Source organism: Chamaea fasciata, unplaced genomic scaffold (genome assembly GCF_029207755.1).
Source record: "Chamaea fasciata isolate MVZ Bird 193981 ecotype frontalis unplaced genomic scaffold, bChaFas1.0.hap1 SCAF_126, whole genome shotgun sequence".
NCBI classification, from domain to species: Eukaryota; Metazoa; Chordata; class Aves; order Passeriformes; family Sylviidae; genus Chamaea; species Chamaea fasciata.
In genome coordinates, this window is record NW_027094211.1 from 55,539 (window position 1) to 81,217 (window position 25,679).

The window sequence follows — 25,679 nt, forward strand, 5'->3', positions numbered from 1 at the left end:
CCCCATGTCCCCGGCCATGTGCACTGCTGTCACTCACTGCCAGGGGTGGCTGTTGGCTGAGTGGCAGTTCTTTGGCAAAATAGGAAGGAAGTGAGGTCAGATCTCATCCTCATGCGTAGGTGGCACTTGCTGGGGTCAGGTTGGCCACAAGCTGGTGACAGGCTGTGGGCAGGGTGGGGACAGGGTGGGGACAAGGCTGGGTGGCACAAGATGGGACAGGGGGTTCCAGGAGTGGGAGGCTTAATGGTTTTGGGGAGCCAAGGATGGGTGTCCAGGGGAATGGAGCTACTGAGGAGTGGGAGTCACCAGGGATGGGGGTGTCATGGGACTTGGTGTCCCCAGGGCTGGGGGACTCAGGGATGGGAGTCCCAGGGGAACATGGGCTCCAGGGACTTTGAGTCATGGGATGGGTGTACTAGGAATGGAGTGCAGGGGGAATGGGTCAGGCTCGTGGGAATGGGGATCTTCTGAGAGAATTCATGTCCTGGGGGAAGGGGGGTTGTAGGGCATGTCATTTGTGGAGAGGGTTCCTCTGAATGGGGGTCCTGGGCCATGGAGATCTTAGGGAATGTAAGTACTCGGGTGGGGGTTCCAGGGAGAGGGGACATAAGAAATGGAGGTCCTATGTTTGAGTTCCCATGGGAATGGGGGTCCAGGGATGGACAGTGGCCCGATGAGCCCATGGGTCACAGCTCCTTCAAGGGGTGTACATCACCTTTTGGGTAGACCCAGGGACCTGCACTGACCCCCTCATATGTGTCTGGTTTGGGGGAGGCACCACAAGGCAATTCTGAGGGGCTAACCCCCAGTGATATTTTCCTCTCCACATTATCCATTTTCTTCCTCATTCCCCTCAATTTCACAACGCCCCAGTTCATGCCTTGATAACCCTGGGGGGCACCTGAGCAGGGAACGGTTTGGGAGAACCCCACCGTGCGGGAAGCAGGGGTGAGGGGTCTGCAGGGAGGGGTGGGAGGCTGTGGGGGATGGGGGTGTCGGGCTGTGTCCCTCAACACTTTCACTTTCTCTCTCCTGCAGCAGAAGGAAGAGGCCGTTTGTGCTGAGTATCACACGGGGGGTGGGTTCTGCCTCACAGGGGACACATGCTGGCCAAGGGGTCCTGTCCTGGGGGATGGCAGCTCCAGGCGGGGTCCAGACTTCTCCATTCTCACTCATCCCCTGCAGGATGTCAGCCGGCAAGAGCAGCTCGGGAATGGAGCCCCAGGCAGGAAGGAGCTCCCCAACTCCTCCTCCTTGAAGCCAGTGGCCATCCAAGTGCGGGGCCCAGCCATGGCCCAGCCTCAGTGCACAGGGATGGGCATTGGCCAGCCCTGCTCTGGCCAGCCCCAGGTGGCAGCCACGACCTGAGGCTCCCCCCGCCCCCTTGGCTTTGATTCTGGCAGCTTTCGAGCTGCTGCAAAGGTGACAATTCTGTGGCAGGAAAAGGCCTGGCTGTGGTTTGCTGGGCCCTGCAAGAAGCACAAAAGCCAATGGGAGCCCAAGCAGTGGCTCTGCGAGGGCCTTGGATGGTTTTCAGAGCAGGGCTGGCTGCAAACCCCCCTGCAGGGGCAGCTGTGAGGGAAGCAGTCCGGAAATGCAGCAATTGATCATTTTGTCCCTCTCAGCAAGGGGCTGAGAGAGCCCCAGAAGTTCTGCAGATCCCACACCCATCTGCTCAACAACACGACCGGGACCCTCCTTCCTGAACAAAACCTGCAGCCCTTTGGAACCTCCCAGAAAGAATGTTTGTGTTCTGGATGTGGACACCAGAAGAGGGAAAAGTGTGGAAATACTGAGCAGGGGCTCCAGCCGTGGATCTGGTGAACAGGGGTGTCCCAGCAGGAGCAGGGAGTGCCCAGGCAGGGGAATTCAGGGCAGGGTGGAGTGCATTTCCCAGGGAAGCAGACCCTGAGGGACACACGGGCATTTCCACGGATTCCTGTGCTCTGTTCCAAGGATGGACAGAGTTTCTCCCCTGTTGGGAGCAGAAGCCATGGGAAGTAAATCAAGTTTGAGGGTGGGAAGGAGGAAAATGGGCAGAGTTCCTAAATGTGGCCCAACCAAAGCCTTCCCTGTGGGCTGGGTTGCTACCCGCAGGCCGGGAATAATCCCATGGACCTGCTGGACACTCAGGGAGATTCCACACTCCGTGTTATCCACAAGCAAACGCTGCTCTGGGATGCACCAATGGGCTCCTAAAGGGAACCAGAAAGTCTCGTTTCTCTGTGATTTGTTTATGTTTTTATTGTGACTTGTTGGGAGGACAACAATTAAAAGTATTCTGTCAGCCAGATCGTTTTCTACATTTTCAGCGTGATTTTGCTGATTTTTTTTTTCACTGGGATAAAAATGCTGTGGGGAAACATTTTTGCCTTTATTTCCTGCATGTCTAATTTTGTCTCAACCAACTGGGCGTCTGGTAATTAGAGCAAATTCACCTCCATCTCTGAATTCCCTCTAGACATGGAGACCCCCATTCCTTCGGACCCCCATTCTCAAGAACACCCATTTTTGGCTCTCCACAACCCCTGAGACCCCCACTCCTGGGAACACCATCCCCCACTTAGCTGCCAGACCATCCCATAATGTCCCCAGCCTGTCCCCTGCTGTGTCTCCACCTTTCCCCCACCCTGCCCCCACCAACACGTGGGGATGAGGTGCGACCTTTCTCTTCATCCGAAGAGCCGCCACCCAGGGGACCGGTGGCCACAGCAGCGAGTGACAGGCAGTGCACATGGCCGGAGACACGGGGATGGCCGGGAAGGTGGCGCTGCTCCTGTGGGGTGAGTGCCCCGGGCACGGGCCTGACACCCCGGGGATGGGCCCTGGTGGGGCAGAGACCGGTGGGGAGGGGGCACAGGGGGGCTGTGGGGTCCCCTGAGGTCCCCAAGGCAGGGACAGGGGAACAGGGATGCAGGGACAGGGACAAGGGTCACATACCATGGGGATGGGGCATGAAGACAGGTGCCATTAGAATGGGATCATGGGCACAGGGCAATGACGATGTGGCTGTTGGGACAGGAGCTGTGAGGATGGTGGTGGTGTCCTGGATGAGCATGGGGTGTCCACAGTGTCCCCATGTCCTGCCTCAGCCCAGGGTGACTGAGGTGTGTCTTACCTCAACACCTCTGTGCTACACCAGTGTTCCTTTGGGGACAGTCTGCAGCGAGACACCGCACCGGATTCCCCAGGTGCTGCTGTCCCTGCAGGGCCCCCCCCATCCAGCCATTGTCCCTTCTCCCTTCCAGCCCAGACCCTCGGCCTCGCTGGTGAGTCCTCGGGGGATGCCATGTCCCCACCCCACTGTCCCCAGACCCGTGGTGGCCCTGGCAGGCTGGTGTCCCCTGTCACCCACAGGTGCCCAGACCACTGAGATCCTGGTGGAGCCTCCCTGGACACCAGCAGTGCTGTGGGACCAGGTGACACTGACCTGCCAGGGCTCAGGGACTGCCGGTGCCACCACCTGGTACAAGGATGGGCAGCGTTGGGGACAGCAGAGATCCGGACACTTCACTGTCACCGAGAATGGCAGCTACGAGTGTGACAGACCCGGCAGTGGGCGCAGCCCCCCCGTTAGAGTCTTAAATGGTGAGGGGGGATTCAGGGTCTCCAGCCTGGCACCTGCAGGGTCCCCGAGGGCTCTGGGTGGTCTCTGCTCTATGGGTCACCTCCTGGTGTGACCAGAGTCCGTCCCCTGCACATGGGGACATCCCAGAGCATCCAGGTCTGAGGGGACTCTTCCCTTGCAATGGGTGGCCCCTGATGCCCCCCAGTGTCATCAGGACTCTTCAGATGCCCCCGGTGTGACAGGACCCCTCTGTCCGCCAGACTGGCTGGTGCTGCAGGTGCCGGCGCGGCCGCTGCTGGAGGGGGACAGGGTGACACTGCGCTGCCGGAGCTACCAGGACAAATCGCTCACCAATGTGCACTTCTTCCGTGAAGGGAAGGATCTGGGAGGGCCCCATGACAGGACCGAAATGTCCCTGTCCCCTCTGCACCTGCACCACAGCGGCCGCTACCGCTGCAGGGGCTGGGTGGGGGCTATAATTCCACAGTGGAGGGAGTCGCAGCTGGTGACAGTGACAGTGCGCAGTGAGTGCAGGAATGGGGACAGGCAACCCTGACATCCTCCAAGGGTTTCCCCCCTCTACCTGCATCCTTCATCCTTCCCTTCACTCCTCCCTGCGTCACCCAAAATTTCCCAAGTGCCTCCTTGTTCCCCCATGACTGCCCAGTTCCCTCTTCACATCCCTCATCCCTCTCTCTCTGTCCCCCCACCCCTCCCTGGGATCCCACACCCCTTCCAAGTTCCCCGCTCAACCCTCTGGTTGCACTTCCGTCCCTGGGTCCACCCACCCCTCTCCAAACCCCACATCATTCCCTGAGTCTCCTCAGTCTCTTGTGTAGTCCCCCATCCCTGCCTGACTCTCTCCACCTTTCCATGGGGTCACTCCATGGTCACCAGATCCCAACGCACCTCTCAGGGTCCACTTCTCCCTGAGGTCCTCTGTGCTCCCCTCCAATCCCCCCTCCTTCCCGTCTTGTGTCCTCCACCCATCATGGCAAGATCATCTTACCTGTGTCTCCCCGCAGAGGTCCCCGTCTCGGGGGTGTTTGTGTCAGTGTGGCCCCCCGGGGGACAGGTGGCACTGGGTGACCGCCTGGTGCTGAGCTGTGCCATGGCCATGGGGACAGGTCCCCGGTCCTTCACCTGGCACCGGGGGGGCTCAGGGACACCGCTGGACAGTGGCCCCCACCTGGAGCTGCGCCATGTTGCGGACAATGACAGCGGCCAATACCAGTGCCGGGTCAGAGATGGGGATAGCGTAGAGGAGAGTGTCCCCCTGAATGTCACCGTCCTTGGTGAGTGTGACCCTCGGGCTGGGGGTGGCCTCACCCACAGCATGCTCCAGGAAACTCTCATCCCCGTGTCCCTGTCCCTCTTGCTGGCTGCCAGCCCCTCCCCCCACCCTCACCCTGTCTGTGTCCCCACAGTGCCCGTGGCCAATGCCACCATCACCCCCGGTCCCCTGTCACACCAGGTGCACGCAGGTGACCCCGTGACCCTGCGCTGCTCGGTGCAGGTTGGCTCAGCCCCTGTCAACTTCACCTGGCTGCACAATGGCCAGGAGGTGGCCCGGGGTCCTGTCCTGGAGCTTGGGGACATCAATGTGGGACATTCGGGCACCTACCAGTGCGTGGCCACCAACCAGCTGGGACAGGACGGACACCGTGTATTCCGGGCACTCAGCCACAAGCTGGCCCTGGAGGTGACCCCTGGCTCACCCTGGGTCACAGGTGGGCTCACACAGCATCATCCTGGTGGTCTGACACCCCCGGGTTGTCGGTGACCTCAGTTTTCCCCCACTCTCTCTCTGGCTGTGACAGAAAGGGAACAGGAAACAGGAGGGGTCACCTGAGGTCACAATGTTTGCAGGACCCCTGGGGTGATGGGTGACCCCTCTGTGTTCCCCTTTGTCCCCAGCAGTGGCTGCAGGGGTCAGTGGTTCCCTGTTCTTGCTCCTGCTCCTGGGTGTCATCATGGCCTGGCACTGGTGGCACCGCATTGGTGGGTGACCATGGGGGGGACGGGGTTCCCCGAGAGGGGTGGGAAGCCCCCAGACTGAAGGGGTGATAGGGTGGTACCCACAGCTCCTGACTTGGGTTGTGCTGAGCCCCCAGTGTCCTTGGCTGAGTGTCCTGGGCGATTTGGGCAGGTGTGGGAGGGTCACACAGCAATGTTGGGTTTTCTTTTGGGGTCCTGGGGGATTTTTGAGGGTCTCCCTCCCTGCTGCGCTTGGGGTACTGGGTACTCAGGGCACCGGTTCAGGGGTTCTGGGGGGCTCTAGAGATGCTCAGAGGTCCTGTGGGAATTGAGGGTCTGGTGGTGATTCAGGCTTCCCACGGGTGGTCAGGGCCCTGGGGATCCCACAGTCACCCCTTCCCTCTCCTTTGCAGCCACCAGGAAGAAGCAGGAAAGGTGAGTGGGGGGCTTCATTCACAGCCCCTCTTCTACTCTCACACCCTGAACCCTCCATGTGCTCCCAAAACCCCTCCATCCCCACAGGGCACATCCACAGCCCCTGGCCCCCCCCAGAGGAGGAGGAGGTTCTGTACACCCATGTTGTGAAAACCGAGCGGGCAGGGGGTGAGTACGGGGACAGGGAAATACAGGGACACGTCACCCGCTGGTGTCACCCCCAGCCGGGTCCCCCCAGCCAGTGTCTCTCACAGGGCTCCCCAGTGCTGCCCCGCCCAAGGACACCACGGTGACCTATGCAGAGCTGCCAGGACCCCATGGACGACCACAGGATACCAGCAACATCTACGAGAGTGTGCCGTGACACTGAGGAAACTGGGGGGCACTGGGGGACACCGGGGATCCCCTCACCCTGGGCTTCTGTGGTTGCCATCCAGCCTGAGGTGGTGGTCAGGAGAAGGGGCTGGTGCACAGAGCACCCAGTGCTCCCCATTCCATCTCCCAGTACACCCAGGGGCTCCCCCTTTCCCTTCCCAGTACTCCCATAGTCCCAGTGGCGGCACATTCCCCCTCCCAGTGCAAGGAGGGCACACGGTCGGTTTCGATACACTTCAGCCCAAAATGCAGCTTTTTGGTTAAACTGGCACAAGTGGTGTTTGTTCAGCCCTGTTGGGCTTTAGGAATGGAATTCTCCAGTTCTGGCTTCCACTAAACAACCAGGGGCCTGGAGAGCCCCGAGGGTGGAGGGCCCGAAACGGCCAAGGGGAGACCCCGGCAGGGCAGGGGAGCAGAGACCCTGGGCTGGGCTCTGCAGAAAGGAGGGACCGGCACGGTGGTCCCAGAGCACGGGGAAGGGGCCCAGCTGCCATGGCGCTGCGAGTGCCGGGACTGTCACGGCGCGCATGAACCGACTGTGAGAGCGTGTCCCAAGCCACTGTCGCCATGTGTCGGGACAGCCCGTGGCCAGGGTGACGCCCCCACAGCTTTGGGCACTCGGAATGGGCGGGGCAGGGGCGGGGCAGAGCCCTGTCCATTCCCCGTGCCCTGTGCAGGTGAGGAGGGCAGGGATGGAGCAGCTTTGGGGACACCTGGGATCAATACAAGGTCATTCCCCACAGCAACACCATGACTGTGGGCAGAGCCCCGGCTCAACATTGCCACACTTTTCCCTCTGGTCTGGTGGCTGCAGCCAGAACCCAAATATTCTTTCCATGAGGTTCCAAAGGGCTGCAGGTTTTGTTCAGGAAGGAGGGTCCCGGTCGTGTTGTTGAGCAGATGGGTGTGGGATCTGCAGAACTTCTGGGGCTCTCTCAGCCCCTTGCTGAGAGGGACAAAATGATCAATTGCTGCATTTCCGGACTGCTTCCCTCACAGCTGCCCCTGCAGGGGGGTTTGCAGCCAGCCCTGCTCTGAAAACCATCCAAGGCCCTCGCAGAGCCACTGCTTGGGCTCCCAATGGCTTTTGTGCTTCTTGCAGGGCCCAGCAAAGCACAACCAGGCCTTTTCCTGCCACAGAATTGTCACCTTTGCAGCAGCTCTAAAGCTGCCAGAATCAAAGCCAAGGGGGCGGGGGGAGCCTCAGGTCGTGGCTGCCACCTGGGGCTGGCCAGAGCAGGGCTGGCCAATGCCCATCCCTGTGCACTGGGGCTGGGCCATGGCTGGGCCCCGCACTTGGATGGCCACTGGCTTCAAGGAGGAGGAGTTGGGGAGCTCCTTCCTGCCTGGGGCTCCATTCCCAAGCTGCTCTTGCCGGCTCACATCCTGCAGGGGATGAGCGAGAATGGAGAAGTCTGAAACCCTCCTGGAGCTGCCATTCCCTAGGACAGGACCCCCTGGCTGTGCCCCCCAGGAGAGAACCCGCCCCCCCATTTCACAGTCACTGCCCATCGCTGGGTCCCCCTTTCCCCTGGGAACTAAACCGTGGCGTCCTCATTCCTTATGTTCCCCCTCCCGTGCAGCCCCATCTCAGGATTGCCATTTCACCAGGATCTCCGTGGCCCCAGAGCCCCATTCCCAAGGAACCCTCTCCACAAATTCCATCCCCTACAATGCCCCTTCCCCCAGGACCTGGATTCTCTCAGGACCCCTCATTCCCACAGGACCCTCCCTTCACCCTGCACTCCATCCCTGGCACACCCATCCCATCACCCCAAATCCCTGGAGCCCACGCTCTCCTGGGACTCCCTGCACTGAGTCCCCCGAGCCCTGGGGTCCCCCATTCCCATGGCACCCCTCTCCTGAGTGACTCCCCCTCCTCAGGACTCCCATTGCCCTGGATGCCCATCCCTGGTTCCCCAAACCCCCTGAGCCCCCCACTCCTGAGAACCCCCTGTCCCACCTTGTGCCACCCAGCTTTGTCCCCACCCTGCCCACAGCCTGTGGTCACTCTGCCACCAGCAAAGGCCACAGCCATGTTGGGGACGCGGCCTGATGTCACTTCCTTCCCCATTCTTTGGAAGAGCCACCACCCAGGGGACCGGTGGCCACAGCAGCGAGTGACAGCCAGCCTGGATGGCCAGGGACACGGAGATGGCCGGGAAGGTGGCGCTGCTCCTGTGGGGTGAGTGCCCCGGGCACGGGCCTGACACCCCGGGGATGGGCCCTGGTGAGGCAGAGACCGGTGGGGAGGGGGCACAGGGGGGCTGCGGGGTCCCCTGAGGTCCCCAAGGCCAGCAGAGCCAGTGCATGGGATGACCAGGGTCATGGGCTGGCAATGGGGACAGGAGAAGGGGGACAGGACTGGAGGGGCCAGAATGTGGGGAGAGGAATTATGGGGTTGGTGCAGCTGTGAGGACAGGGACAGGGAAACAGGGATGCAGTGACAGGGACAAGGGGACAAGCACCATGCAGATGGAGCATGGGGACAGAGGCTGTGGGACTGGGGGAGTGACCTGTGCCAGCACGAGGTCCCCATGTCTGGGGTGTCCTTAGTGTCCCCATGTCCTGCCTGAGATGGGGTGACTGCAGTTCCCCAATCTCCGAGACATCTGTGCCACACCAGTGTCCCCATGGGGACAGTTCAGGGACAGCCCCCACACCCTGTGCCCCCATACCTGTCTCCATGGGGCCACCCCACCCAGCCCTGTCCCTTCTCCCTTCCAGCCCAGACCCTCGGCCTCGCTGGTGAGTCCTCGGCAGATGCCATGTCCCCACCCCGCTGTCCCCAGCCCCGTGGTGGCCCTGGCAGGCTGGTGTCCCCTGTCACCCGCAGGTGCCCAGACCACCCAGCTCCTGGTGGATCCCCCCTGGAGGCCGGAGGTGCCGTGGGACCGGGTGACACTGACCTGCCAGGGCTCGGGGACTGCTGGTGACACCACCTGGTACATGGATTGGCAGAGCTGGTGGCCGAACGGACCTGAAAATGTCAGTGTCACCTATTCTGGCACCTACCGCTGTTACAGACGTGGCAGTGGGCTCAGCCCCCCTGTGACAGTCTCAAATGGTGAGGGGGCTTTGGGTGTCCCCAGCGTGGCACCTGTGGGACCCCGAGGGCTCTGGGTGGGCCCCGCTCCATGGGTCACCTCCTGGTCTGACCAGAGCTCGTCCCCTGCACACGGGGACACCCCAGAGCATTCCAGTGCAGGGGGACCCTGTTTGTGGAATTGGGGACTCCTGGTGCTCTGGCTGTTACCCAATGGTGGGTCCCCATGAAAATGGGACCCCTGTGGTGTGACAGGACCCTCGTGTCCCCCAGACTGGCTCGTGCTACAGGTGCCGGTGCAGATGCAGCTGTAGCGGGGGACACAGTGACACTGCACTGCCGATGGCGGCAGGGCCTGTCAGTCACCGAGGTGCGATTCTACCGTGGGGATGAGGAGGTGAGGATGTCCCTCAATGGCACCGAGCTGTCCCTGTCCCCTCTGCAGCTGAGCCACAGTGGCCACTACCGCTGCCGGGGCTGGGTGTCCTCTGACGTATCATCAGAGTTGCAGGAGTCGGCGCCACTGACAGTGACAGTGCACGGTGACCCTCCCCGGGTCCCCTGGTTGGGGACACTCTGCCCCGTCTGGGGACCCCCAGCCCTGCCTGCAGTCCCCCATTACTGCCCAGACCCCCCATCCCTGCCACGGGTCCCTCATCCATCCCCGGGTCTCTCACAGGGCTGTCAGATCAGTGGTGGCCACACTTGTATCAGCAGGTTCCGAGCACTCAGAACCAGCGCTGGCGGAGGCAGCCATGCGCCGCGCACCGCGCTTTTCCAGGGCCAGGTGCCTCTGGCGGCAGGGGCGGCCCGGCGGTGCAGAGGAGCCGTGGGGGCCGCCGTGGGTAGCGGCGAGCGGGGAGCGGGTTGCGGCGAACGGGGACCCGGCACAGGAACTCCCGGCAGTCACCAACCCAGCGGAACTGACCCAGTGGGATGGGATTCACCAGACCACAGGAGAGTTGTTTATTTCCTTTTGTTTTCCAGGGAGAAAGAATGGTCTGTTTTTCTCTTTTTTTCCTCTCGTTTCCTTTCTTTCCTTTTTTTCCCTTTCCTTTTCCTTCTGGCTGATTGGGAAGGTGGGCCTTGTCAGGTGAGCCTGTAGTTGGCTGGTTGGGAAGGCGGGCCTTGTTCAGAGGGCCTGTGATTGGCTGGTTGGGAAGGCAGGTTTTGTTGGGAAGTGCTGTGGTTGGCTAGTTGGGAAGGTGGGTCTTGTGGAGAAGATTGTGATTGGCTGGTTGGGAAGGCCTGTGGTTGGCTGGTTGGGAAGGTGTGTTTTTTCAGGAGACCTGTGACTGGCTGTCAGAAGAGGACTGGGAGCAAATAGAGAATCCCCAAGGAGAAAAGAAGGAATTGAAGAGATATCAACACACATACCCCCCAAACAGCCCCCTGGGCAGTAGGCAAACCCAGTAGAGATGTAACCTGAACACCAGGAGTGAAAATAAGGTGTTGGGGCTTGGTTTCTTTTTCTTTCATTTTCTTTCCTTGTTACCTGTGAGACTTTTTCTCCCATTGAGTTGCTAAGAAGCACTGATGGCTGCGTGCTTGAGATGGCAGGGATGGGAAAACTCTCGGCAGGGATGGGAAACTCTCATTCACTCGATCTGCGCCTTTGGATGGTGACGGTGGAGCGGCTGCTTGGGGAAAGGAATTCACTGCTGCTGCAGATGCCCGGCTCAGTCCTGTTTCTTCTGGTGTGGGGTGAGCCTCTGCTCCTGGGAGCAGCCATGGAACTGGGATCTTGTTATTGCCTGCCTCACTAAAAGTAGGGCCTGTCGCTGTGCTGGGAGCAGGGTCACTGTTGTCCCTCCTCCTGCTGTTTCTTCAGCACTGCTCTGAGTCTTTTCACTACTCTGTAGCCCACAACCCCTGCCTGCTGAGACATCCTGCATCTTCAGCCACAGCTTGGGAGTTCCTGATCCATCCCTTCCATTCCTTCAGCCTCAGCTCTGGAGTTTCTGATCTATCCCTTCCATCCCTTCCCATCTGGGACAGAGCCACCATGACTGTGCGCTCCCTGAGCCCACCCCAAGCGCCCCCTGCAGCCGCAGAGGGATCACCTGCCCCGCCCACCGGAAGCCACCAGCGCCCCTGCTGGCTGTGCCCGGAACTGCACCAAAAGGGAAAGTGCCGCGCTCAGGGAAGCTGTTACGGGCTTCCTGGTTCTGTTTATTATTAATGCTGTGGTTGTTGCTGGTTGTTTGCCTTGTTATACATACCAGTAAAGATCTGTTATCCCTATCCCCATATCTTTGCCTGAGAGCTCCTTAATTTTTCATAATTATGATAACTAGGAGGGAGGAGGTTTGCATTCCCCATTCCAAGGGACGCCCTGCTCTCCCCAGAAGACACCTGTCTTTCAAACTAAGACATACTGGCAGCCAAAAATTGACGAATTCTGTTCCTAAAGCCTGACAGAGCTGAGCAAAGAAAAACATTTGTGTCCGTTTAACCAAAAAGCTGCATTTTTGTTCCAGGAGCAGGAAACCAGGTCCTGTGCTGTGGCCCTGGTTGGTGCCTGAGGTGTTTTGGTTTCTTGAAATTCCTTTCCCAGGGAATTTTCTGTAAACAAGAGACATGTTTTGGTAAGGGCAAATTGTTTGCGTTTCTTTCCCTAGGAGGGACTTCTTCTTGACGTCCCTCTACTCTGACCAATGTGATTGAGGAGGTTTGTCTTTGTTTCATGAATCCAATTGGTCTCTGTAGAATAGCATGAGAAGGGAGACACATCCCAAGAATGAAGGAGTAATTTTCGGCCTTCTCAAGTCAGAGTCTTTGTGTTGTTCTGGTGCACAACAGCGTCACTGTGCTCCTTTGGAAATAGGATGGGCAATGGTAAGCCACGTAGTGTACTGGGAACATTGGGAAGCGGATTGCAGGGCCACGGGGAGCGTGGGGGTTGAGAGGACTCTATCTGATTTTCATTTCTGTCTCAACACACGCTATACATGAGCAAATAAAAGCAGTTAACCGTGACACAAAAGCAGCAATTTTGCTTTGGGTCTCTTGGGGGGATCAGGGGCTTGCTTGGAGGTTCAGCTTGGTCCTCCTCTCTGCCTCGCCTTTTCCTCCCGGTGGTCCTTCTCTGTCTGCAGCCGTTCTTCCCTGCTTTGCTGCTTCTGCGAGGCAGCTCATTCCTGTGACGACCTGGTGCTCTACCGCTTCCCCAACCTGGTGCTCCTCTGCTTCCCCAACACGGTGCTCCACAGCTTCCCCAGCGGAGCAGAGGCTGCCTGCACACACCTGCCATCTCTGCCATTTTGCCCATGTTCCCCGCAGCAACGAGCCTGCTGCACCCCAGAACCTGCCTGTAGCAGCCAGCCCAAAGCCACCAGTGCCACAGCACTAGCCCACAGCCAGCACACAGCCATGACTCAGCGTTGCCAGAGACACGCAGGTGCCGCCACTTGGAAATCCCACCCAGCCACTGACAAAAGCCACGAGGGCTCACCACACACACACTCCATCGGCCGAGCTGATGCCAAAAGTGCGCCCGGGGTTCTTGTGGTAATGCTGTCCCTGTCTTCTGTTTCTCTCTCTGTCTCTTTCCCTCTCTATTCTCTCTTCTATCTCCCTCCCATAAGAACACTTAGCCTCCTTTATCAATAAACAGTTCTCAGATATAATATTGCCGCATTTGTGCTTCATTTTAATCCGAGAAATCGATCAGAAAGAATCCGCCCCGACTGCCCCTTTTACAGTGAGATGGGACAGGGAGAGTGGGAGGGGGAATGTGGAACCCCTGGGTGTGCTGCCAGCACTGTGGGGAGAGAATGGGGAAGCCACTGAGGGTACTTGGAGCATTTGGATGGGGGTTGGGGAGGGGATGGGGGAGCCCCTGGGGGCACTGGGAGAGGAAATGAGGAGCACAGTTTGCCCTGTGTAGCCTCCCCCTGACCCATGACCACCTCCCTTGGAAGGATGGGCAACCACAGGAGCCATGGAGGGAGCACCTCCAGTGCCACCCAGTGCCTCCCGCTACCCAGAGTGTCATGACGGTTGATGTAGAGTGTCATAGATGTCACTGGGCTCCCATGGTTGCCCGTGTGGCCCCTGCAGCTGCATGTAGGTCGCCTGAGGATCCTCCCTGGGGGATGCCAGGGGCTCCGGGGGGGCCCTGTGGGAAGAAGGGAGTGTGTGGAAGGGGATGAAAGGTTCTGGTGGTTTGGGTAAAAGATGCATCATGCCTGGAGCCTGCACTCACCTTTCCTGGTGCTTACTGGTATCTGCAAAGGAAAACTGAAGTGGTAACTTTGGAGTCCCAATAGGCCCCCATCCACCCACAGGAATCCTGAACGACCCCCAGGCCTTCAATTCTCCCCCAGGTCCCCCCAGTATCCCTGATGGCCCCCAGAACCCCTGATTCACCACAGTGCTCTGGACCACTTGAGATCCCAGAATCCAGAGCCTGGCAGGGAGGGGAACTTTCCAAATTCCCCCAGGATCACGGAGAGAAACCCCAACATGCCTGCAAGACCCTCCAACACCACCCCAAATCCTGGAGGATGCTGAGCAAAAGGCCTGAGCACTCAGCGCTGCCCAAGTCATTGACTGTTGGTGCCACCAATCACCCTCACATTCCAGGTGACCTCCCACCTCCCCAGGGCCCCTGTTGCCCCCATTGTCACCCACCCACGTTGTTCCACCGATGCCAGCCCACAGCTCCAACAATGAGCACGACCAAGGACAGGACGGAACAAGCAACCCCTGTGGCCAATGCTGGGGACAGAGGGGGACGCATTGGGGACACTCTGAACCCTGGAGGTCCTGAACACCCCGGTGACCCCGTGTGACGCCACCTCTGCTCCAGTGTCCACGTGGTGTCACCTCCAGGGCCAGCTCGGGGCTGAGTGCCCGGAACATGCGGTGCCCGTCCTGTCCCAGCTGGTTGGTGGCCACGCACTGGTAGGTGCCTGAATGTCCCACATCGACGTCCCCAAGCTCCAGGACGGGACCCCGGGCCACCTCCTGGCCATTGTGCAGCCAGGTGAAGGTGACAGGGGCTGAGTCCACCTGCACCGAGCAGCGCAGGGTCACGGGGTCACCTGCGTGCACCTGGTGTGACAGGGGACCGGGGGTGATGGTGGCATTGGCCACGGGCACTGTAGGGACAGAGACAAGGCTGATGCTGGGGGGAGGGGCTGGCAGCCAGCAAGAGGGACAGAAACAGGGGAATGATCGTGTCCTGGAGGATGCTGTAGGTGGTGTCACTCCCAGTCTGAGGGTTCTGCTCACCCACGACGGTGACGTTCACACGGACACTCTCGGCCACACTGTCCCCATCGCAGACCCGGCAGTGATAGTGGCCACTGTCATTGTCCCCAATGTGTCACAGCTCCAGGGGAGGGCTGGTGCCCAACAGTGTCCCCAAGCCCCCCCGGTGCCAAATGAAGGACAGGGGACCTGTCCCCACGGCCACCGCACAGCTCAGCACCAAGTGGTCCCCCAGTGCCACCTGTCCCCCGGGGGGCTGCACTGACATGGACACCCCTGAGACAGGGACCCCTGTGGGAGGGGGCAACAGCAGGTGACAGTGAGGGACACGGGGGGAATGAAGAGAGGCAGGGGGACCCCAGTGAGAAAGAGGGGGTTCAGAGCTGGGGGGGGCTTGAAAAGGACCCCAAGGAAGGATGGGGGGTTTGGGGAGGGGACACCTGGAGAGGGATGGGGGGACCCCAGGGAGGGTGTGGGGACCCAGAGAGGGGATGGTGGGACCTGGGGACCGTGGGGGCAGAGCAGGGAGGAGTGGGGTTGACTCAGAGACGGGCAAAGCGACCCAGTGAGGGATGGGGGGATGAGGAGGGGGACTCAAGCAGTGATGGGGGACATAGAAAACGTTTACAGGAAAGATGGGGGTGCCCACGTAGGGCTGGGGGATCCTGTGAGAGACCCGGGAATGGATGAGGGACCCGAGGCAGGGATGGGAGATCTGGGCAGTAATGGGGGTCTGCAGGCAGGGATGGGGGTCCACAAACGGGGCAGAGTGCCCCAACCACGGGACCCGGGGGGCTGTGGGGGTGAAGCTCACGGTGCACTGTCACTGTCACCGTCACCGGTGCCGACTCCCGCCACTCCCATGACTGTGATACGCAGGAGTGCATCTGGCCCCCGCAGCAGTAGCGACCACTGTGGCTCAGCTGCTGACGGGACAGGGACAGCTCGGTGCCATTGAGGGACATCCTCACCTCCTCGTTCCCACGGTAGAATCGCACCCCGGTGACCGACAGGTCCTGCCGCCATCGGCAGCGCAGTGTCACCGTGTCCCCCTCCAGCAGCAGCCGCGCTGGCACCTGCAGCACCAGCCAATCTGGGGGACACGGGGGTCCTGTCACACCACAGGGGTCCCGTTTGTGCGGGGAGCCCCCATTGGGTCACAGCCAGAGCACCAGGGGTCTCCAATTCCACAAACAGTGTCCCCCCGCAGACTGGGATGCTCTGGGATGTCCCCGTGTGCAGGGGATGGGCTCTGGTCACTCCAGGAGGTGACCCATGGAGCGGAGCCCACCCAGAGCCCTCGGGGTCTCACAGGTTCCCGGCTGGAGACCCTGAAACCCCCCTTACCATTTAAGACTGTCACGGGGGGGCTGAGCCCACTGCCACGTCTGTAACAGCGGTAGGTGCCACTCTTTGTGACATTGAAGTGGCCGAGTCCCTCCTGCCGCCAGCTCCACTCATCCATGTACCAGGTGATGTCACCGGCTGTCCCCGACCCCTGACAGGTCAGTGTCACCCGGTCCCACAGCACTGCCAGAATCCAGGGAGGCTCCACCAGGAGCTGGGTGGTCTGGGCACCTGCAGGTGACAGGGGACACCAGCCTGCCAGGGCCACCATGGGGCTGGGGACAGTGGGGTGGGGACATGGCATCCCCTGGGGACTCACCAGCGAGTTCGAGGGTCTGGGCTGGAAGGGAGAAGGGACAGGGCTGGGTGGGGGTGGCACCATGGGGAGACAGGTGACGGGCCACCGGGTGTGAAGCTGTCCCTGAACTGTCAGCGGGGGGACACTGGTGTGGCATAGATATCTCGAAGATCGGGGAACTGCAGCCACCCCATCTCAGGCAGGACATGGGGACACTAAGGACACCCCAGACATGGGGAGCCCGTTCTGGCACAGGTCACTCCCCCAGTCCCATGGCCTCTGTCCCCATGGCCCATCTGCATGGTGCTTGTCCCCTTGTCCCTGTCCCTGCATCCCTGTTTCCCTGTCCCTGTCCTCACAGCCGCACCAGCCCCATAATTCCTCTCCCCACATTCTGGCCCCTCCAGTCCTGTCCCCCTTCTCCTGCCCCACCGGCATCCCACAACACTGATTACCTAATTGCACTGGCTTTGCTGGCCTTGGGGACCTCAGGGGACCCCACAGCCCCCATGTGCCCCCTCCCCACCGGTCTCTGCCTCACCAGGGTCCATCCCCGGGGTGTCAGGCTCGTGTCCGGGGCACTCACCCCACAGGAGCAGCGCCACCTTCCCAGCCATCTCCGTGTCCCTGGCCATCCAGGCTGGCGGTCGCACACTGGCAGTGGCGGCTGTCCCCTGGGTGGTGGCTCTTCGGCCAGGATGGAAGGAAGGGTGGTCAGGTCTCATCCTCATGCGTAGGTGGCACCTGGTGGGGGCAGGGTGGCCACAAACTGGGGACAGGATGTGGGCAGGCTGGGGACAAGGCTGGGTGGCACATGGTGGGACATGGGGCTCTCAGAAGTGGGGGGCTCAGGGGTTTGGGGAGCCAGGGATGGGTGTCCAGGGGAATGGGGGGTCCCAGGGATGGGGGGACTCAGGGCTGGGAGTCCCAGAAGAATGTTGGCTCCAGGGATTTGGGGGTCATAGGATGGGGGTCCCAGGGATGAGGGTGCCGGGGGAATGGGGGATTATGTGGGAATGTGAGGGTCCTGGGAGAAACAAATCCATGGGTGAAGAGGGATTGTAGGGGATGGAATTTGGGGGAGACTGTTCCTTGGGAATGGGGGTCCTGGGCCATGGAGATATTGGAGAATGGCAGTCCTGGGATGGGGGTCCCAGGGAGGTGGAACATAAAGAATGGGGGTCTGTTGGTTGGGTTCCCAGGGATGCGCACTGGCTGGTTGGGTCCATGGATTGCAGCTCCTTTCCTGGCTACCTCAGATCTTGGGGTGACCCAGAGCCACGCAGAGCCCACTCAAGGTGCTGGTGACCTGGGGATCACCACAGGCAGATTCCGAGGGGCTCTGGGTCGCTGTCTCCCCAGCCCCCCAGGAGCTTTTTCATCTCTTCTTTTCCATTTCCTTCTTTTCTCCCACAGTTTCACACCTCTCAGTTGCATGGCTTGATGATTCAGGGGAGCACCTGAGCAAGGAACATGTTGAGGCGACTCTGGGGAAGAGGAAAAGTGGGTTCTGGGCCAGCAGGAGGAGATATGGGGGCTGTGGCGGATGGGGGTATCCAGCGTTGCCCCCCCCCCAACACTTTCTCTCTCCTGCAGCAGAAGGAAGATGCCGTTTGTGCAGAGGGAAGAGTTCTATTCTGGGGTCATCCAGGAGGGTTGTGTCCTGTTCAGGGGTTCCTTGTTCTGGGAGTGAAACATCCTGGGGGGATCCTGTCCTGGGGGGGACACATGCTGGCCAATGGGGTCCTGTCCTGGGGGATGGCAGCTCCAGGCGGGGTCCAGACTTCTCCATTCTCACTCATCCCCTGCAGGATGTGAGCCGGCAAGAGCAGCTCGGGAATGGAGCCCCAGGCAGGAAGGAGCTCCCCAACTCCTCCTCCTTGAAGCCAGTGCCCATCCAAGTGCGGGGCCCAGCCATGGCCCAGCCCCAGTGCACAGGGATGGGCATTGGCCAGCCCTGCTCTGGCCAGCCCCAGGTGGCAGCCACGACCTGAGGCTCCCCCCGCCCCCTTGGCTTTGATTCTGGCAGCTTGAGAGCTGCTGCAAAGGTGACAATTCTGTGGCAGGAAAAGGCCTGGCTGTGGTTTGCTGGGCCCTGCAAGAAGCACAAAAGCCAATGGGAGCCCAAGCAGTGGCTCTGCGAGGGCCTTGGATGGTTTTCAGAGCAGGGCTGGCTGCAAACCCTCCTGCAGGGGCAGCTGTGAGGGAAGCAGTCCGGAAATGCAGCAATTGATCATTTTGTCCCTCTCAGAAAGGGGCTGAGAGAGCCCCAGAAGTTCTGCAAATCCCACACCCATCTGCTCAACAACCTGACCAGGACCCTCCTTCCTGAACAAAACCTGCAGCCCTTTGGAACCTCCCAGAAAGAATGTTTGTGTTCTAAATGTGGACACCAGAAGAGGGAAAAGTGTGGAAATACTGAGCAGGGGCTCCAGCCGTGGATCTGGGGAACAGGGGTGTCCCAGCAGGAGCAGGGAGTGCCCAGGCAGGGGAATTCAGGGCAGGGTGGAGTGCATTTCCCAGGGAAGCAGACCCTGTGGGGCACACGGGCATTTCCACGGATTCCTGTGCTCTGTTCCAAGGATGGACAGAGTTTCTCCCCTGTTGGGAGCTGAAGCCATGGGAAGTAAATCAAGTTTGAGGGTGGGAAGGAGGAAAATGGGCAGAGTTCCTAAATGTGGCCCAACCAAAGCCTTCCCTGTGGGCTGGGTTTCTGCCAGCAGGCCGGGAACAATCCCATGGACCTGCTGGACACTCAGGGAGATTCCACACTCTGTGTTATCCACAAGGAAACGCTGCTGTGGGATGCACCAATGGGCTCCTAAAGGGAACCAGAAAGTCTCATTTCTCTGTGATGTGCTTGCGTTTTTATGGTCAGTGACTAGTTGGGAGGGCAATGATTAAAAGGATTCTATCGATCAGACCATTTTCTACTTTGTTAGTTTGATTTTTGCTGAGTTTATTTTTTCTTGGGAAAAAATGTGATTTGGGAAAATATTTTTGCCTTTATTTCATGGTTGTATAATTTTGTCTCAACCAATTGGGCAACAGGGAATACAAGCAAATTTCGCCTGGCATTTACCATCATCAGGGCAAGATTCCACTAGATGCCCCCTTAAGTTTGGGCAGCGCAGAGATCACAGGGCCCCACTGGGGCCGGAGGGAATGCTCAGGGTTCCCCCCAGGACAGAGGCCCCCAGGATGTGCCACCTCTGGGACAGGAATCCCCAAGGACATGGCACCCCCAGAATGAGGAACCCTCTGGGACAAGACCCTGGGACACGACCCAGGTGTCACCACAGCAGAGGAGCCCTTTTCCCTCAGGGCAGGACCCCTCTGGATGTGTCCCCCAGGACAGAACACACGGCCTCAGCTCAGCATAAACGGCCTCTTCCTTCTGCTGCAGGAAAGAGAAAGTGAAAATCTTTCATCCCCCACAGCCCCCAAACACTGCCTGCACCCTCCAGCTCCCTTGGCCCCTTCCTGGGATCCCCCCACCGTTACCTGCTCAGGTGTTCCCTGGGATGGCTGAGCCAGGAAATGAAGGGATGGGAAAAGCCCAGGGGTGTGTGGGGCACAGACCCAGAGCCTCCACCCTGGGGTGCCCCCCTGGCCATGAGCACACTGTGGGGGCTGTGCTGGGCTCTGAGTCACCCCAAAATCTGAGGCACCCAGGGCAGGAGCTGAGACCCCCGTGCCCACCCAGCCACTGCCCATCCCTGGGACCCCCATTCCCCTGGGAACCCAACCATGGGACCCCCATTCCCTTGGTCTCTGCTCCCTGGGACCCCCATCGCAGCACTTCCATTGCACAGGACCACCATTGCCTTGATCCCATCCCATGGAATGCTTCTCCTTACTCTCAGAACCCCAATTCCCAGGGACCCCCTTTTCTCCCCTGGACCCCCAACCCTGGGACCCATATTCCATGACCCAAAACCCCTGGGGAAAAATTTTCCTGCAGGACCCCCATCCGTGAATCCCCCGAGACATGGAGACCCCAATTCCCCTGGACCCCCATTCTCCTGGACACCCGGCCTTGGTTCCCCACATCCCCTGAGGTCCCCACTCCTGGGAACAGCATCCCCCGACTGAGCCCCCAGACTATCCCATAATGTCCCCAGCCTGTCCCCTGCTGTGTCTCCACCCATCCCCCACCAAGGGCCACCTACACGTGGGGACGAGGTGTGATCTTTCTTCCTTCCTCCTCATCCGAAGAGCCGCCACCCAGGGGACCAGTGGCCACAGCAGCGAGTGACAGCCAGTGCACATGGCCGGGGACACGGGGATGGCCGGGAAGGTGGCGCTGCTCCTGTGGGGTGAGTGCCCCGGGCACGGGCCTGACACCCCGGGGATGGGCCCTGGTGAGGCAGAGACCGGTGGGGAGGGGGCACAGGGGGGCTGTGGGGTCCCCTGAGCTCCTCAAGGCCGGGACAAAGGAACCAGGATGCAGGGACAGGGACAAGAGTCACGCACGTACCATGCAGATGGGCCAGCAGGACTGGTGCCATGGGAAAGGGATCACAGACGTGGGGCCATGGGGGTGTGGCTGTCGGGACAGGTGCTGTGAGGATTGCGGTGGTGACCTGTGCAAGCATGGGGGGTCCACAGTGTCCCCATGTCCTGCCTCAGCCCAGGATGACTGAGGTGTCTCTGTCAGCAAAACCTCTGTGCTGCACCAGTGTTACCCTTGGGGAGAGTTTGGGGACAGACATCACACCATGTCCCCCCAAATGGTGCTGTCCCTCCAGTGCCACCACCGCCCTGATCCCTTCCCTTCTCCCTTCCAGCCCACACCCTCGGCCTCGCTGGTGAGTCCTTGGCAGATGCCATGTCCCCACCCCACTGTCCCCAGCCCCGTGGTGACCCTGGCAGGCTGGTGTCCCCGGCAGGCTGGGGTCCCCTGTCACCTGCAGGTGCCCAGACCACCCAGCTCCTGGTGGAGCCCCCCTGGACACCGGCGGTGCTGTGGGACCGGGTGACACTGACCTGCGAGGGCTCAGGGACTGCTGGTGCCACCACCTGGTACAAGGACAGGCAGCGCTGGGGGCAGGTGTTCTGGGAGAACTTCGTTGTCACTGAGAGTGGCACCTACACATGTGACAGACCCGGCAGTGGGCTCAGCCCCCCCATGATGGTCTTAAATGGTGAGGGGGGATCTTAAATGATATGGGTTCTTCCCTGAGAGGTCTGGGGGGCTCACTTACAAGGATTGCCTCACACCTGTCGTGTGGCAAGAGCCTGTCCCCTGCACTCAGGGACATCCCATTGTATCCCAGGGTGATGGGACACCCATGGTTACACGTGTGCCGTGGGGTTGCTCCTGGTGCCCCTGAGATCCTCCCATGCCATGGAGACTCCTCCCAGATGTCCCCGGTGCCATGGGTGCCCACCTTGGACCTGTCTGGTGCATCTCAGTTCAATGGGACTCTCCTGTCCCACAGACCAGCTGGTGCTGCAGGTGCCAACACAGACACTGCTGGAGGGGGACACGGTGACACTGCACTGCCGGGTCAGGCCAGACACATCGGTCAGCAGGGTGCAGTTTTACAAGGACAAGAAGGATCTGGGGATGTTCCTCAGGGGGACCGAGCTGTCCCTGTCCCCTCTGCAGCAGAACCACAGCGGCCGCTACCACTGTGAGGGTTTGGTGAGCTTGTGGCCATTATCATCATCTCCAGTGACAGTGGCAGTACACGGTGAGCGCACCCACGGCTGGAATTCCAGTATCCTGAAACCTCCAAAGCCACATCCCAGGGGACTCAGAATCAGTCCTTCCCTCATCTCCTTCCCAGAGCTCTTCACGGTGCCGGTGCTGGAGGGTCCCCCCGAGCCCATCGAGGGGTCCCCCCTCAATCTCAGCTGCCTCAGCACCACCAGCCCCCTGCGGCCCCCAGCCCACCTCCTGCACCTCTTCTACCGGGACGGGCAGTTGGTGGGGGGCCCGCAGGTGTCCCCGCAGCTCCTGGTGCCCGCCGTGGGGTCTCCTACTCGGGGAATTACAGCTGCCATGTGCGCTCCGAGGGGGAGGCCGTGCAGAAGAGCAGCGCCCTGCTCCACGTCACGGTGCACAGTGAATGCAGGGATGGGCACGGGGAGCCCCCACAGCCTCCTCGTGTCCCCTGCCATGCCTCGGGACCCCCATTCCTGCTTGGACCCCCCATGCCTGTCGGAGGACATGCATCCTTTCCCAACTCCCTCGCCAAGTGCGCCAGCCCTTCCTGGGTACCCCCATCTTTCTGATGAAATTTTTCCACGTCCTTGTATCACTGCTCAGGTCCCCCTCCATGTCCCTCCATCCCTCTCTGGGTCCCTTCACCCATTCCTGGTTCATCCCCACTCTCCTCTGATCTCCCCTCATGGTCCCCAGGTCCCACCATACCCTCCCTGTGGTGCCCCCTCAGCCCGTTCCAGCTGTCCCCTCCCTGAACTCCCCACCATTTCTTGGGTTTTTTTCCAAGCCCCCCATCAGCTCTGGGCCCTCTCTTCCTCACTGGGGTCCCCCTGCCCCTCGAAAAATCCACCCATGTCCCTCACTGTCCCCTGGTTTCACTCCCTCCCGCAGGGGTCCCGCTCTCGGGAGTGTTCATGTCAGCGCAGCCCCCCGGGGGACAGGTGGCACTGGGTGACCGCCTGGTGCTGAGCTGTGCCGTAGCTGCAGGGACAGGTCCCCTGTCCTTCACCTGGCACCGGGGGGACTTGGGGACACCGCTGGGCACCGGCCCCCGCCTGGAGCTGCAGCATGTTGAGGACAATGTCAGCGGCCAATACCAGTGCCGGGTCAGTGATGGAGACAGTGTGGCTGAGAGTGTTCCCCTGAATGTCACCGTCGTGGGTGAGTGTGACCCTCAGGCTGGGGGTGGCCTCACCCACAGCATGCTCCAGGAAACTCTCATCCCCGTGTCCCTGTCCCTCTTGCTGGCTGCCAGCCATTCCCCCATCCTCAGACCCATCTCTGTGTCGCCACAGTGCCCGTGGCCAATGCCACCATCACCCCCGGTCCCCTGACACACCATGTGCACGCAGGTGACCCCGTGACCCTGCGCTGCTCGGTGCAGGTGGGCTCAGCTCCTGTCAACTTCACCTGGCTGCACAATGGCCAGGAGGTGGCCCGGGGTCCCATCCTGGAGCTTGGGAACATCAGTGTGGGACATTCGGGCACCTACCAGTGCGTGGCCACCAACCAGCTGGGACAGGACGGGCACCGCGTGTTCCGGGCACTCAGCGCTGAGCTGGCCCTGGAGGTGACACCACGTGGACAGTGGAGCAGAGGTGGGGTCACATAGGGTCATTGGGATTGCAGGACCCCCAAAACGACAGGTGACCCCACTGTGTCCCTTCTGTCCCCAGCAGTGGCCACAGGGGTTGGCGTGTCCCTCCTGTTCCTGGTCCTGCTCGTGGGTGCAGCTGCGGGCTGGCACCGGTGGAGCAACATAGGTGGGTGACAATGGGGGCAACGGGGGCCCTAGGGAGGTGGGAGGCCACCTGGAATGTGGGGGTGATGGGTGACACCCACAGCTCCTGGTTTGGGCAGTGCTGAGTGCTCAGGGTCCTCAAGGATTCTGGGTGTTGTTGGAGGGTCTTGCAGGGATGTTGGGGGTTCTCTCAGGGATCCTGGGGGAATTTGGAGGGTCCCCCTCCCTGCCAGGATTGGCTTCTTGGCACTCACAAGGTCCAGAGCACTTGGGTGGTTCAGGGGTTCTGGGGGCCATCAGGGATGCTCAGGGGTTCTGGGAGACTCTGAGGGCCCAGTAGGGTGCCAGGATTTCTGAGGGGGCCTTGGGGATCCCGCAGTTACCTTTCCCCTCTTTCCTTTCTAGAGTCCAGGAAGCAGCAGGAAAGGTGAATGTGGGCTCAAACCACACTGTCCCCTTTTACCCCAACCCCAAGACCTCCCATTCCCCCCCACACATCCCCTTTATCCCCGCAGGGCCCCCCCGGATCCCCCGGCCTCCCCAGAGGAGGGGGAGTTGCTGTACACCCACGTCGTGAGCACCAGGCAGACGGGGGGTGAGTACAGGGTGGGACACACACACAGGGACACGTCACCCATGAGTGTCACCCCCACCCAGATCCCACAGCCAGTGTCTCTCGCAGCGTCCCCCCGTGCCACCGCGCTCCAGGATCCCCAGGTGACCTACGCGGAGCTGCGGGGACCCCATGGGCGACAGCGGGAACTCAGTGACACCTACGGGAATGTGCTGTGACACTCGGGGCTCCAGTGGGCACTGGGGGGCTCTGGGGGAACTGGGGGGCAGTGGGGGACCCCACCCATGGGCAGTCACACATGTGTCCCCCCTCCTGCTCCCATGGGTGCTCAACATTCACGGGTAGATGAGCACAAGGGGGTGGTTACGTGTGAGGCTGCACAAGGCACCCAGAACTCCCCATGCCCCCAGAATGTCCAAGGGCTTCCCCACCCTCCTTCCCCTACCACAACTGGCTTCCCATTCCACATCCAAGTGCTCCCAGCGCCCTCAGAGACTTCCCCATTCTCTCCTCACTGTGCTCCCAGTACCCTCAGGGGCTCCCTATTTCCCCTCCCAGTGCCTCTCCATTGCTCCCAGTAGATCCGGGTGTTTTCCATTCTGTCTCCCAGTACCCCTGTGCTCCCACTGGCTCTGCAATCCCCCTCTCAGCACTCTGAGAACACCCATGGACTCGTTTCCCTGTTATTTGGCCCAAAATGCAGCTTTTGGTTCAACTGGCAGAAATGGTGTTTCTTTGTTCAGTTCTGTCGGGCTTTAGGAATGGGATTCTCCAGTTCTGGGCTGACACTAGAACCAGGGGCTGCTGCCCCTCCCCTTGCCAGTAGAGGCACAAAAGGCAAATGTCCCAAAGGGCTGACAGAAAACAATTTCCTGCAAACAGCAATGACAGAACAAAACCAACAGCAGCAAGGTTCAGAATCCCTGAGGGTCAAAAAAGGAACAATTTCCAGGGAAAGCCCCTGAAAGGGGAAAACTCGGGATCCTTCCCCCAGATAGTTTCTTCCACCAGAGGAACCTGGCAGGGCCCTGGACCTTCATTGCTCTGATGGCCAAAGCAGCTTTCAGGAGGCTCTGGATTCTCTTCTCCCCTGTCCCAAACATGTCCTCTGCTGTGTTCCGCACACGATGATGTCTCAAAGGCCCTGTGGGTGTTCCCGAGCCTCCCCCTTTTCCAAGCCTGTCAGAATGAGTGAGTCCATGGCACAGGGTGGGTCTGAGTTTCCAGTCGGTTCCAGAGCTCTGGACATCCCTCCAGCTCAAGGCAAACTGTGACCTGCCCTCTGCTGCCAAAAAGATGTATCCTGCTGTAAAGGTGTCTGCCAAGGCAGGCTGGAACCTGCCTTGGAATGGAAAATTTGACCACCTTCCCTCCAAAGTATTATCATTTTGAAGTTAAGGGGCTTCCAGGCAAAGACATGGGAAGAG

The 25,679-nt window shown here is 60.4% G+C and overlaps 2 protein-coding genes and 1 long non-coding RNA gene across 6 annotated transcripts; 2 read left to right on the top strand and 1 right to left on the bottom strand.

Annotated features, from left to right (window-relative positions):
- Positions 1-10,055: 10,055 nt before the first annotated feature.
- Positions 10,056-13,009, top strand: LOC136304571 (uncharacterized). Of its 4 annotated transcripts, none has more exons than XR_010724667.1 (5): positions 10,057-10,850; positions 10,962-11,105; positions 11,264-11,989; positions 12,111-12,239; positions 12,684-13,009. It is a non-coding gene; the product is annotated as an uncharacterized lncRNA (long non-coding RNA). The 4 variants fall into 4 exon arrangements; XR_010724668.1 differs by having other exon boundaries at positions 10,983-11,105; XR_010724666.1 differs by having other exon boundaries at positions 10,056-11,105; positions 12,116-12,239.
- A 705-nt stretch (positions 13,010-13,714) lies between these two features.
- Positions 13,715-16,880, bottom strand: LOC136304577 (low affinity immunoglobulin gamma Fc region receptor III-like). The gene is made up of 6 exons (XM_066208079.1): positions 16,850-16,880; positions 16,285-16,305; positions 15,966-16,196; positions 15,433-15,711; positions 14,232-14,506; positions 13,715-13,744 (listed from the first exon to the last, which is right to left on the bottom strand). Exons 1-6 carry the CDS (start codon positions 16,878-16,880, stop codon positions 13,715-13,717), a joined length of 867 nt encoding a protein of 288 aa, XP_066064176.1.
- Positions 16,881-20,533: 3,653 nt separating this feature from the next.
- Positions 20,534-25,041, top strand: LOC136304570 (Fc receptor-like protein 4). The gene is given in 10 exon segments (XM_066208074.1): positions 20,534-20,582; positions 21,054-21,410; positions 21,708-21,962; positions 22,059-22,238; positions 22,241-22,336; positions 23,233-23,535; positions 23,614-23,700; positions 24,084-24,105; positions 24,194-24,273; positions 24,361-25,041. Coding segments are annotated over 10 exon segments (1,539 nt in total). The 3' UTR covers positions 24,471-25,041.
- The last annotated feature ends 638 nt before the right edge of the window (positions 25,042-25,679 follow it).